Source organism: Microcaecilia unicolor, chromosome 6 (genome assembly GCF_901765095.1).
Source record: "Microcaecilia unicolor chromosome 6, aMicUni1.1, whole genome shotgun sequence".
NCBI lineage: Eukaryota > Metazoa > Chordata > Amphibia > Gymnophiona > Siphonopidae > Microcaecilia > Microcaecilia unicolor.
Genome location: NC_044036.1, coordinates 62,592,294 through 62,606,968, shown reverse-complemented (window position 1 = coordinate 62,606,968; position 14,675 = coordinate 62,592,294). Strand labels below are relative to the sequence as shown.

The 14,675-nt window shown below is 43.7% G+C and overlaps 1 protein-coding gene across 1 annotated transcript in view; it reads right to left on the bottom strand.

The window, feature by feature from the left end:
* Positions 1–1,556: 1,556 nt before the first annotated feature.
* WDR63 (WD repeat domain 63) overlaps positions 1,557–14,675 on the bottom strand; it is a 153,140-nt gene continuing 140,021 nt past the window's right edge. The window contains exons 21-23 of the mRNA XM_030206324.1: positions 8,903–8,994; positions 4,976–5,098; positions 1,557–1,798 (exon numbers count right to left, since the gene is read on the bottom strand). Coding sequence (XP_030062184.1) covers positions 1,652–1,798; positions 4,976–5,098; positions 8,903–8,994 — 362 coding nt within the window. The 3' untranslated portion in view covers positions 1,557–1,651. The remainder of the gene's footprint in view (positions 1,799–4,975; positions 5,099–8,902; positions 8,995–14,675) is intronic.

Genomic DNA, 14,675 nt, shown 5'->3' with positions numbered 1-14,675 from the left:
ATTTATTTAAAATGTATATTTTTATTTTGTTAGATGGATCCATTTTGGCTGAAGAGGTAGGGATGGAATTGCAGAGATGCTGAGATATCTTGACTTAGAAGGGTAACTACAATAAAAGTGCAGGTGATTAAATGGATTGTATCTTTACTATCAGAACAGTCACATACAGTTAGATGGGACAATGGCTGTTCAAATTCAAGGCCCCTTGGCTGTGATCAAGCTCAGAGTTCACTATTATTCCCACTATTTTCCAAACTATATATATGTCATTTAGTTAATTTGTTATAAAAAGTAAAGTTTATTGTTTTTGCAGAAGGCGTATAGGGCCCCTTTTACAGAGCGGCAATAAGCCCAACACGGGCTTACTTCTCACTATTCCGGGACTACCACCGACCTAACATGGCCACTGGCAGTAGTTCTGGGTCGAGCACGTGCCATTTCCAGGGGAATGGTTAGCGTGGCCATTTTGTTTTGGGGGGTTTTACCTGCTGCAGTAAAAAGGGTCCTGGAGCGCGGGAAAAAAGCCCCCGCCGCTACCGCAAGGCCCTTTTCCCCACAGTTTGGTAAAAAGACCCCATAGCTTTTAGTAAATATAGAAGACAGTCAGAGTCAAGCAATGGAATAAATGCTTGCCTTGTTGAGGTCATGGGTGGCACTTTAAAAGCCAAATTGTTCTGAATGAGAACTAACATCTCATTAGTGAACTGACCTTGACTAGATGAGGTGGATTTATATCAGAAGGCGGCAATCTGCAATTTGGAAGTCTATTTATAAGCACAATTAAAAATGGCCTCCTAAATATCAGCAATTATTAAAACTATATTTAGCCACCTTCGTGCTGTACAACAGCTTCAGTCTTCTCTGTTGTTTACCGATCTAAAATGTGCAGTCCAGACATTGAAGATGAACAGGATTGATTACTGCAATTGTGTTATTAGGGTCTCAATAAGGGAATATTCAAGCAACTGTAGCTATTACAAAACTCCACTGCCTGGATTCTTTTAGGAGCATAGAAATTTGAAGATATGAGAATCTCTTCAACTGGTGGGGCTTCAGCATCTCTGCCAGCAAAAGTATGATTCAGTGAGTGGCCGTAGTGGTATGGGGGGGTGATGTTTGCCCCAAAATTGAAGTCTGCCAATTGAGCTGTTGTCAGGCAGTGCCTCCTAAAAGCTACTTACTTGTAACAAGTATTCTCTAAATGCAGCAGTTTGATTGTCACAACTTTCAGTCAATGATTTAACATACAGAATAAGACTTATTTTAAGGACAAGCAATAACTTCAAATAAGTCGGTAAAGGGTAGCCAAAGGGCACTACAGAAATTATTAGTCAAAGTGCATAATTTTATTTCCTTGGTGGGGTAGGGAAAGAGGACAACTAGAAGACTTGAATCCTACAACATTTAGGGCCCTATTTAATAAGCTGCACTATAGGCACACCAATATTTCTAGCACATGCTAAAAATTAGCACGCGCTAACGTTAGAGACACCTATGTCTCTAACACTAGTGCTTGCTAATTTTTAGCACACGCTAAAAATGCTAGCGCACGTTAGTAAACAGGGCCCTTACTCTTCAAAAAAGGACAGTCCAGTAAAAAACAAAAAGCATGTCATTACTAGGGTAGTGTTAGAGAAGACAGTGCTTTTTATTACATAAAACTAATATTTTTTTCTTGTTCAGGTAAACGGAGCCCAAGTTCTACCAGGATCCTCTTCTCTGTAGCCAAAAAATTCTCATACTCCTTACTTAGCTCTTCTTCAATTTCATCTTTGGACTTGTGTGGTGGACTTCCCTCCTAAAAAAAATGGTAGCAAAAAGGTAAATCACATCTTTAGCTACAACTGAAAAAGATGTGGGTTCAATCCAAAAAATAAATACTGATCCAAAATGGGCATTTATCTGTACTGGTCATAACAGGCAAAGTCAAAATGAAGAGGCAAAGCAGAGAGAAAGGATCAGCTTAGACAGGCCAAGACTCTAGTAATTACAGTTTAATGTTAATAAAGGATCGTAGAAGTTTTCCTCGGTATTTCATGTATGATGATCTACTTAAGACTATTATATACTTGAGTAGCTTTGGCAAGTCTCAGTCAGAGCACTGAATTGCTGTGATAATTTTTTTAAACAGGATTATTAGGTAAATTACACTGATGCATTACAATTAAGTATGGAGTTAAAGTAGATTTTGGAACAGTCTCCAATCTATGCAGATCTATACATATGTCAATTTTATGTATAACACATATTTAGAGAAGAACGGAATTACAACTGAGTTCAAGTTGCCAAAAAAGCCAATACAAATCCAGATGCAAAAGCTTCTGGTAAAATACAAAAAAAAAAAAAAAATAAATAAACTTTAGCCAATATACATGACATTTTGTTGCTTGGAAGGTTTAACAACCACAAAGTAAACATTATAGAAGTACAGTTGCCTAAGATGGTTTTCCATCTTTTGTTGTTCTCTGTCATTCTTAGAAGAATAGCAACTTTACCTGGCATTTCCTTTCCAATCAACAAAAAATAACTTCTAATGCAAAATTGATTGTCTTAATGCAGTCATGTTAACAGGATAACGCTCAGCTCTTGGTATATGTCACGGTTTGAAAAACTTGCACAAGCATGTTCCTGAAAACGCCCATACAATGCAGACATCATAGGTTGAGATTTCTGACTGAAGGCGGTGAATATCCAATGGTTTCACCAACATTTATCATCAAATTGTATGCTACTTTATGCCTTCTTTAGTGTTCTAGCTTGTTCTTAATGGATTCTTCATACTTTCCTTTACATAAAAACTAACAGTACATTGAACCCAGTGAAATGACTACCAATTCCCTTTTAGGAGCTTAGTCAACATCATGTGACTGAGGTGTGTTTCACAATTTCACCCTTTATTCTTCATATATACAATAGAAAAGGTTAGCCACACCTTTCAGGCTTCGTCAAAGGAAATCATGTGATATAATGCTCAGCAGCGAGCCTTCTCAGGAGTAAGCACTACACTCAGGAACTCATCCCAGAGGGGCTACGCCTAATTCAAGACTAGCTTAACATCACAAAGTTCTTCTACCAAGCCTTTAACTGTTGTTGCAACCAGTGGTTCCCAAACCAGGTCCTGGAGGCACCCTAGCCAGTCAGGTTTTCAGGAAACCCACAATGAATATTCATAAGATAGATTTGCATGCAGTGGAGGCAGTGCATGCAAATCTCTCTCATGAATATTTATTGTGGATATCCTGAAAACCTGACTGGCTGGGTTGCCTCCATGACCAGGTTTGTGAATCACTGGTTGCAACTGATCAGCTAGTCCTTCCCAAGATTTTTTTTTCCATCCAGTATGGTGTACACAGCCATGTAACCCAGAATAGCTCTACCTAGAAGGTGGCTAACTCTGAATCTGAGGGTCACAGGTTCAAAGCTGCCTAGTGCACCAATGGGACAAAAAAGCAAGCTGGGAGATTTTGAGTGAGAAATATAAAGGGGTTGATAGGATGATTTTGTAAGGCAGGAAAAAAAAGTGTTGGTACTGCTTATCAAAGCACTGGGCAAGCCACCCCTGTGGGAGGTTGGGGGGGAGGGGGGAGATGCACAGTACTCTTTCCGCACTATCCTGCTTATTTTCGAAAGTGATCGCCGGCCATCTTCCGACATAAATCGGGAGATGGCCGGCGATCTCTCAAAAGCGGCCAAATCGGTATAAACGACAGCTGCTTTTTTGACAGCATCGCCGCTTTCCAGTCGCCTCGCCAGTGAAAGTTCAAAGGGGCGTGTCACCGGTGAAGCGAAGGCAGGACATGGGCAGGCATAGGCGTGGCTACCAGATGGCCGGCTTTCGCGGATAATGGAAAAAAAAAAGCAGCGTTAAGCAGTATTTTGCCGGCTTTACTTGGTTCTTTTATTTTCACAGCCAAGCCTCAAAAAGGTGCCCCAACTGACCAGATGACCACTGGAGGGAATGGGGGATGACCTCTCCATTGTCCCCCAGTGGTCACCAACCCCCTCCCACACAAAAAAAAATAAAAATAAAGCACTTTTTTGCCAGCCTGTATGTCAGCCTCAAATGCCATACCCAGCTCCCTGACAGCAGTATGCAAGTCCCTGGAGCAGTTTTTAATGGGTGCAGTGCACTTCAGGCAAGCAGACCCATGTCCACCCCCCCCCCCACCTGTTACACTTGTGGTGCTAAGTGTTGAGCCCTCCAAACCTCCCCAACACTCACTGTACCCACATGTAAGTGCCCCCCTTCACCCATAAGGGCTATGGTAATGGAGTAGAGGTGTGGGGAGTGGGTTTGGGGGGGATTTGGGGGGCTCAGCACCCAAGGTAAGGGAGCTATGTACCTGGCAGCTTTTTAAATATTTTTTAAAACATTTTTAGAAGTGCCCCCTAGGGTGCCCTGGCATGTGAGGGGGACCAGTGCATTACAAATGCTGGCTCCTCCCACGACCAAATGCCTTGGATTTCGCCGGGTTTGAGATGGCCGGCATTTTTTTCCATTATCGCTGAAAAACAAAACCGGCGATCTCAAACCCGGCAAACTCTGGCATTTGGCCAGGCTAAACCGTATTATCGAAAAAAAAGATGGACGGCCATCTTTTTCGATAATACGGTTCCGGCCAGCTGTTGCGCCGCCACCAAAATAGATCGCCGGTGATCTATTTCGCTGGCGACGTTCAATTATGCCCCTCCACGTTGATTAGGTCAGTAACATATTTGCACATGCTTTCTGTTAAACTGTGGCCTGCAGCCAAAGAGGTTTCATTTTGCTTTACTTTCTTTTGGGACCTAATAATTTCACTATTTTGATTCCAGAGACTAGCGCTAGGATTACATAGCACTGAAAATGAAGAAAGGTTATTGGTCACACTTCCTATGCACAGGCTGACAGTACACACAAATAACACAAAGCTGCCTCAAACCCATCTTTGAAATGGTTGAGTGCAATGCTCTCATGCTCTTGCTTTTCACTCACCAACTTCTTCATTTCTTCTTGCAGCTCTGCTTCCTTTTTTTCTTTGGCTCGGAAGATTTTACGTTGTTGCAGGTAATCCAGATGTTTTACTTCTCTCTCAAAGTAATTCTGAACAAGGGAAGTCTGCCAACATTGAGATGAGAAAGATGTTAATGGTCATACTGAATCTCAACATTAAACTTTTTGAATTGCTACTTGCTTTAATTTGAAACTTATCCTTGGGAATATTGCATAGGTGTACAATTCCAGGATTACAATCAGTGTATGAACAATCAGTTATGTAGTAACTGTAAATCATCTGCAAACGCTGAACATTTTTATCTCCATTTATGTGTATGAAGCTAAACAATCAGCAGCCAAGTTACAAGATATTTATAAATAATACACAATAGTGCACTTGTTTTTTTTTTCACTTTGCAGGGAAATTCATGATAGTTTTATTCCTTTACAAAGGGGATTACTGAAACGGTTGTTCACATTTCAAATATAACATCTATCTTCTATCTACATTTTGCCATTGTATATGGCAGATGAAAAGTTTCATCAGTACTCCCTGAGCTCCAAGTTGGCTGAGGTATCTGCTGTATAGTGTCCAAAGTGTTACAGGCAATTTAGAGGTCCTTTTATAAAGGTGTGCTGAAAAATGGCTTGTGGTAGTGTAGGCGTGGGTTTTGGGCACACACCAATCTATTTTTCAGTGCACCTGCAAAAAATGCCTCTTTTTTTTTTACCAAAAATGGACGTGCAGCAAAATCAAAATTGCAGTGCGTACATTTTGGGTCTGAGACCTTGAGGAGCATAATCGAATGTCGCCAGCGAAATAGATCACCGGCGATCTATTTTGGCGGCGGCGCAACAGCTGGCCAGAACCGTATTATCGAAAAAAATGGCCAGCCTTCTTTTTTTGATAATACGGTTTAGCCCGGCCAAATGCCAGAGTTCGCCGGGTTTGAGATCGCCAGTTTTGTTTTTCAGCGATAATGGAAAAAAATGCCAGCCATCCCCAACCCAGCGAAATCCCAGGCATTTGGTCATGGGAGGAGCCAGCATTTGTAGTGCACTGGTCCCCCTCACATGCCAGGACACCAACTGGGCACCCTAGGGGTCAGTGTGGTGGACTTCAGAAAAAGCTCCCACATGCATAGCTCCCTTACTTTGGGTGCTGAGCCCCCCAACCCCCCCAACCCCCCCAACCCCACTACCCACAAATGTACAACACTAACGTAGCTCTTAGGGGTGAAGGGGGCAACTACATGTGGGTACAGTGGGTTTTGGAGGGCTCCCATTTACCAGCACAAGTGTTACAGGTAGGGGGGGGGGATGGACCTGGGTCCGCCTGCCTTAAGTGCACTGCGGTATCCACTAAAAGTGCTCTAGGGACCTGCATACACACAGGCCTCTAGGACATGTTGCTGCTGTATAACCTTGGCACACCAGTTGAGACCTGAAGACTAATCTCTTTGAAAAAGTCCTTTATTTGAATAAGCAAGTTTACTCACAGTTAACTGCAGATCAGAGGTTGTGCCCCACTGGCAAAGAGTCTCCCTGGTACTGAGATTAGCAGTAGGTCAGAGCTGGCAGAATGGTGTACAATGCCCTCTTTCAGCAACATTCAAGGTAAAAACTAAGTTCTCTAACGTGGGTAACACATGAAAGGGATCTAAAATGGCCACTACCTCATGGACTACCGGAAACAAAACTGGACACACTCTGACCCAGTTAGCAGGGGGAAAAGCACCATGGGAGTAGAGCCCACTACCCTACACCCACCACAATGCATTGCTGATGTGACTCTGCAGTGCACCTAACAGAAAAGGTGTCACACTCACCCGAGAGCCACATCACAACCAGGGAAAGGTTGTCAGAGGATAGAACACATTCTGCTGTCATGGAGGTGGGTATGGCATTTGAGGCTGGCATACAGGCTGTCAAAAAAGGTTTTTAGTTTTATTTTTATAGTATGGGAGGGGGTTGGTGACCACTGGGGGAGTACGGGGAGGTCATCCCCGATTCCTTCCAGTGGTCATCTGGTCATTCGGGGCACCTTTTTGAGGCTTGGTCGTGAAAATAAAAGGACCAAGTAAAGCCAGCGAAATACTGATGAACGCCGCTTTTTTTTTCCATTATCCGCGAAAGCCGGCCATCTGGTAGCCACGCCCATGCCCACCCATGTCCTGCGTTTGCTACGCCGCCAACACGCCCCCTTGAACTTTCGCTGGTGAGGCGACGGGAAAGCGGCGATGCTGTAAAAAAACGCTTTTGCTTATACCAATTTGGCCACTTTTGAGAGATCACCGGCCATCTCCTGATTTATGTCGGAAGATGGCCGGCGATCACTTTCGAAAATAAGCCTGCTTACCACCAGCCATAAACCTAGTGGTAAAGAATTTGGGTGGTAATGACCTAAGCGCGTCAGATACCACTTGGCGCATTTCCGCTATGTGTGCCAGAAAATAAATTTTTCAGACGCATGTAGCGGACACACGCCAAAATTGAAAGCACCACACGCACCATGCGGTAACCGGGCGGTAACTCCAATTTGGCATGCGTTGGACGCGTGTAGGCGCCTACGTGGCTTAGTAAAAGGGACCCTTAATGTCTGTTGGAGAATTCCTTAAATTATGCCACATTTCTAGTGTGGAAGAAATGTTAGTGAAAACTCAGCTTCATGTCATAAAAATGGAGGACATCAGAATTACCAAATGTATTTTCTGTGAGCTGTGGGCATAAGCTCACAGAGAAGACCATGCTTCAGACTGAAAGACATCATCAAGTACAACTATAAAATCTGCAAGGTAGACTTTATTTTGGGGGCCATGGACTTGGACAGGGTTTGGTCTGTCACTTGCCCATCTGCGCTTGGAAGCCAAGTGAACTTAAATACAGAACAAGAAGAGAAAAGACCAAATTCACAACTTTATCAAATGAATAGTCTGAGGTCTCATTTACAGGTTACGAATTGGACTCATATCACATCAATGGACACAAATACATTTAGTCAAAAGAAGCTGCTGAAAACTCATACTTTGTAACTGAAGTGAGACTCCATCACCAGCATATTACTAGTATTATGATATTGTTCTATTTTTATGACTTAATTTCTCATTTTCTGAGGTACAAAGTGATTGATAGGTGATAGTGGAAAAGCAGGAATTTTGAAGAAAATAATAAAAATAATAAGAGCGGAAACCATATGGTGGATGGCTCATAGAATTCTTTCCAAACCCTTTGCATAAGTAAGTGTGGCATATCTGTGTTGTCTCAGTATGTGAGGAGGGGAGGGGACAGTTTCCAAACATTCTTTAGTTTGGAAAGAATAATAAAATAGCACCAAATGCAATAATATATTTTACACTGTCAAGAAATTTCAAAGGGTAGATTTTACAGCTTAACCACAGGGGACCTCACAAGGGGGTGAAATGTTGTGTTTGGAGCTTTGGTTTTGGGCCTTTTGTGCCACTAGCCACTTTGAGCCTGCAAAGAGGTGGGATAAGGTGGGATACAAATGCAACAAATACATAAATAAATCTCCTGCTGTAAGTTGGAATTTATGTGGCACAGTGTATGTATGTGTGTATGTGTGTGCGTTGGAGGAGAGGGAATTAGGAAGGGAGGTAAGGAACAAAGGTGATGTTTATGTGTGTGTGTGGGGGGGGGAGGAGAAGGAAGCACAAGTACAAACATCAGTGTCCCTGGCACTAGAGACCCACAGTATGCCAATGCTGTTGGGTTAAGAAACCTTGATATTCCTCTCATAAAACATTGGTAAAAAAAAAAAAAGAACTCTAACAACAGTAAAGTCAGCACTTGCTTTTGAAATCAAGCCAAATCTCTTGAATAAACAGCTGAATGTTTCTAACTACTTACATTTCATGAATACGCTAGCCTGCCTGCTTATATAAATCATTGATGCAAAGTTTTACTAACCTCATTGCTTGAGAGACTTCGCAATGTCCAGGGGATCTCTAAAATATACAATGTTCCATACTCATCTGAAACTGCTAAAAAGTGCTGCTTTGCTGTTAAATATAAACCAAATTACTATTGTTAGTCACGCAGAATAATTTACAATTTGCAGTGCAAAGTTATAAACATTTATTATTATTATTAGCATTTGTATAGTGCTACCAGACGCACTAAGCGCTGAACACCTGACACAAAGAGACAGTCCCTGCTTAATAGAGCTTACAATCTAAGTAATACAGACAGACAAGACAGTTATGGGTGAGGGAAGTACTTGGTGAGAAGGAGGAAAGGAACAAGGGGAGGGTAAATGAGTAGTGGCTAGAAGCCAAAAGCAGCAGTGAAAAGATGGGTTTTCAACATAGATTTGAAAATAGATAGAGATGGGGCTAGACGTATAGGTCCAGGAAGTCTATTCCAGGCATACGGTGCTGTGAGAGAAAAGGAACGAAGCCTGGAGTTAGCAGTGGAGGAGAAGGGGGATGACAAGAGAGATTTGTCCGGTGAGTGGAGTTCACGGGGAGGAATGTAGGGAGAGATGAGAGTGGAGAGGTAATGGGGGGCTGTAGAGTGGATGCATTTAAAGGTCAGTACGAGAAGTTTAAACTGTATGCGGAATCGGACAGGGAGCCAGTGAAGTGACTTGAGGAGTGGGCTAGTGTGGGTATAACGATTCTGGCGGAAAATAAGTCGTGCCGCAGAATTTTGGACAGATTGGAGAGGAGAGAGATGGCTGAGCGGAAGACCAGTGAGAAGTAAATTGCAATAGTCCAAGCGAGAGGGTGTGGATAAGGGTTCTGGTAGCAGGCTGGAAAATAGACATGTGTCAAAATAAAAATCAGCACGCATCCATTTTTGACCTGAGACTATACCGCCACCCATTGACTTAGCATTAAGGTCTCACATGCTTCCTGGGCTGTAGGCATGCAATGCATGTCCACTACCGTTTACTGCCATGTAAGCGCCACACGGTAGAAAATAGAAAATATTTTCTACCGTGTGTTTTTGGCATGCACCAAATTCAGAATTACTGCTTGGGGCTCGTGGTAGCTGGGCGGTAATACCGATTTGGCGCGCACTGGACATGCTTAGGCCCTTACATGCCTTTAGAAAAGGGTCCCAAAATGTTTAAACAAAATATTAACATTTAAATATTAACTTTTGTAGTATGGAGGCAATTTTTAGTAGACCATGCAGTTCCAAAATACGTGTGTATGTTTATTTTTGAAAATTAGCTGGCATAAAAGATATACAGAGGACATTTGTACTTTGCACCTGCTCTTTGCAGATGGTTGAATGAGGGTAAAACAGGCATATCCAAGCTGCTTGTTTAGTTTATCAAATCTTACAGGGTTTTACATCTGAACTGCTAATTAGAACTGCTTCACTATGCTTGGCCCAGTCTAACAAACTGATTAAAAAAAACAAACCTGATGCTAGCGACACCATTTCATAAAGCAATCCGATATCAGAAGATCTTCAACTCACTATCCCCTGTACTTGGAGTTACATCATGGCTATTGACATCAGAACATATAAGAGCTACCTTAGCTCAGTGGCGTAGCCAAGGGTGGGCCTGGGTGGGCCCAGGCCCACCTACTTTGGGCTCAGGCCCACCCAGTAGCAGCACACCTATGAAATGTCTGGCAGGGATTCCCAAGCCCCACCAGCCGAAAATTCTTGTCCTTCCTGCATACCAGCCTTCCCTCTGATGTATTCCTGCCTATGCAGAGACAGGAAGTTGCATCAGAGGGAAGGCTGTGGAGCCAACATGAACAGTGTGTATTATTTGCTGCTTGCTGCCAGTGAAAATCTGCTATTTAAAAGGTATGGGGGGAGGGGGATGTTTGAGAGACCATATGGCATGCAGGCGAGAGAGGGAGAGACCAAATCACTTGTGGGACAGGGCAGAGTTCTTCTGCCCTCATCTTGGGCCCAGGCCCACTCAAAATTGGGTGTCTGGCTACGCCCCTGCCTTAGCTTCCGGAAGAGACTAAAAACCTTCCTCCTCCCAAAGACTGTTTCATAACAGTCCTTCTTGACGCCTACCTACTCATATCATCCAATAGAATGTCCTAAAATGTCCTTTTATCTCATGCATATACTTTAACAGTTTTTGCTGCTGTTACATCAAGAATTTGTAAACCACCCTGAATCCTGAAAAGGGGATATTAGCAGTAAACAAGAACTGATTTGAATTTGAATAGCACACAAATGTCAACCACTAGCAGCCTGCATTGCAAAGAACTCCTTCTGCTTCTACTCTTTCCCTTTAGATTCACAGCAGGACAGTGCAACCAGAGACCCTGCTTCTAGGTTGCTAGAGCCTGGAGTCAGCAGAAAAATAGCAAATTTTACATCAGCAGAAAACAATCTTATTTTTCACACAGTGAACTCTGAAACCCAGGCCCAATAATTAATACAGTATAACTTTTATAACTTACTACTTGAGAAAGTTTCTTTTCCAATACTCTCTTAGATAGGGGAGGGGTATGTGTCTCTTCTGTGGTTGGAGCACAGAAATGTGACTTGTGTATCACCTACAACTTGGCTGCTGTGGTTGGAATAATTTAGAAGGTGGAGGCCTTTAGGAAGCAAGATGATACACCAAAGGTCTTAATTTGTATTTTAATTATATATTTTGTTTCAGTCTGTCATGATGGGTTTTATGATTTAAGTGATTACCTCTGTTTTGTGTTTGATTTGCATTTATAATGTATTTGTTGCTTTCAGGCATTCTTCTACAAAGTAGAAATGACACAGTACCCTTGCCAAAACTGTGGCACCTACTGTTCTTCAATTTGTGGTATTCAAGAGCAGTAGTATTGGACTTGCACATCATCAGTCTTTACAGCTGTTTATAATGTATATTTGGTACAGGAAGATTGAAAAACAATGACCTTGGGAGGTAGGAACTGTACCTGGCAGACAAAATAAATTTGCGCTAAGATCCAGGAGCAGCTGAAAAAAGTAATTGCTGAGAAACTATCAAGTAGACAGAACAAGTATGAGAACATACATCACAGGATTGGGGAACGGCCAGCATTATAGGAGCTTTAACCAGGTCAATTGTCCTGGGTCTCATGCCTGCCCAAAGCTGAAGAACACACAACCTGCTGGTAGCTTTAGGACCCTCTCCTAAATTCACAGTATGCCCTGGGCCCCAGCATGTCTATGATGGGCCCTGAATGGGGATGTGATGCTCGGCAGACACACAATATTATGATTAGATGGCTGCTCTCACATGCAATGGAAATACATTTTGTACTTGAATACAATGTTGTAATCAATATGACCTCTTAGTTCAGGAGTTCCCAAACGTTTTCGGTTCATGGCACCCTTAGTGTCCAAGCAATTTTTCACTGTACTCCCCACCCCCCGGGCCTCATGGGTCTCCGCACCCCCCCCCCCCCCCACATCCCCAGCCACATAGGTCTCCCTTTCCCTGCAGCCCCCTCTTTCCAGAAAGCCCAGCACACCATTCCCTGCAGCCTCTCTCCTCCCATAAATCCAGCACACCTCTGCCTTCACCAAATCCAGCATCACTAGCTACCTTCCTTCTTGCAAGTCCAGGATCACTGCCACTTCTTTCTCCTTCCCCCGCCGCTGCTACAGTGCGGGCAGCTTAAATTTTTGGGCCATCCGCAATTCACACAGACACTGCAGGTTCTTCCCTCTGTTGCGTCCAGCCCTCTGTGATGCAACTTCCTGTTATGGGTGCCGCATGCAGCAAAGGGAAATCCCCGTAGTGCCTGTGTGAACCGTGGACGGCCTGAAAATGTAAGCTGCAAGCACTGCAGTGGTGGCGGGGGAAGATCCAGGAAGTGGCAGATTCCCGATCTGCAGGAGGAGAAAGTAGGGAACTACTACTACTACTACTACTTAACATTTCTAGAGCGCTACTAGGGTTACGCAGCGCTGTACAATTTAACAAAGAGAGACAGTCCCTGCTCAAAGAGCTTACAATCTAATAGACAAGTGAACGGTCGGTCCGATAGGGGCAGTCAAATTGGGGCAGTCTGGATTCACTGAACGGTAAGGGTTAGGTGCCGAACGCAGCATTGAAGAGGTGGGCTTTAAGCAAAGACTTGAAGACGGGCAGGGAGGGGGCTTGGCGTAAGGGTTCAGGAAGGTTGTTCCAAGCATAGGGTGAGGCGAGGCAGAATGAGCGGAGCCTGGAGTTGGCGGTGGTGGAGAAGGGCACTGAGAGGAGGGATTTATCCTGTGAACGGAGGTTACGGGCGGGAACGTAAGGGGAGATGAGGGTAGAGAGGTAGTGAGGGGCAGCAGACTGAGTGCATTTGTAGGTAAGAAGGAGAAGCTTGAATTGAATGCGGTATCCGATCGGAAGCCAGTGAAGTGACCTGAGGAGAGGGGTGATATGAGTATATCGGTTCTGGCGGAATATGAGACGTGCAGCAGAGTTCTGAACAGACTGAAGGGGGGATAGATGGCTAAGTGGGAGGCCGGTGAGGAGTAAGTTGCAGTAGTCCAGGCGAGAGGTAATGAGAGCGTGGACGAGAGTTCGGGTGGTGTGTTCAGAGAGGAAAGGGCGAATTTTGCTGATGTTAAAGAGGAAGAAGCGACAGGTCTTGGCTATCTGCTGGATATGCGCAGAGAAGGAGAGAGAGGAGTCAAAGATGACTCCGAGGTTGCGGGCAGATGAGACGGGGAGGATGAGGGTGTTATCAACTGAGATAGAAAGTGGAGGAAGAGGAGAAGTGGGTTTTGGTGGAAAGACGATAAGCTCGGTCTTGGACATGTTCAGTTTCAGGTGGCGGTTGGACATCCAGGCAGCAATGTCGGATAAGCAGGCCGATACCTTTGCCTTGGTCTCCGCGGTGATGTCTGGTGTGGAGAGATACAGTTGGGTGTCATCAGCATAGAGATGATATTGGAAACCATGAGATGAGATCAGGGAGCCCAGGGAAGAGGTGTAGATTGAGAAGAGAAGGGGTCCAAGGACCGATCCCTGGGGAACACCAACAGATAAGGGGATGGGGGTGGAGGAAGATCCATGAGAGTGAACTTTGAAGGTGCGGTGGGAGAGATAGGAGGAGAACCAGGAGAGGACAGAGCCCTGGAACCCAAATGAGGACAGTGTGGCAAGAAGTAAGTCATGATTGACAGTGTCAAAAGCGGCGGATAGATCCAGGAGGATGAGGATGGAGTAGTGGCCTCTGGAACGATGCTGGATTGTGGGTGGTTAAGGCGCACCAGGGTGCTGCGGCGCACAGTTTGGGAAATGCTGTCTTAGTTGGTTATATGTTTTGATTAATCATTTTTTTCATGTTTTTATTTATACATTTTGCTGCAATCTACCTTGATTAGAGTTAAATAAGTTACTAGATAATCAATTTAAAATAAAACAGCAATCTGCCTCTGCCTTTTTTTGGACCCTATATTGGTTAAATCTAGCTCAAAATGTTAATCACCAATGTTTAGCAGATAATGTGCATACAATTATAATTCTTGTACATCCAGATGAAATACAAAGTTGCATGTGCTAAACACACATCCTCAACAATCAAAATCCTGGCATGGAAAATCACCGACAAAATACTAACTGACCAACTATGCATCACATTATTCTACCACCCTCCAGGAAGCTGGACAAACGCCCAAGATTATTTCACGGACTTCGTATCAAACATCTGCACCAATCACTCAAATATCCTAATAATAGGTGACATAAACCTGTACCTAGAAAAACAAAATGACACAAACATCAGAACAC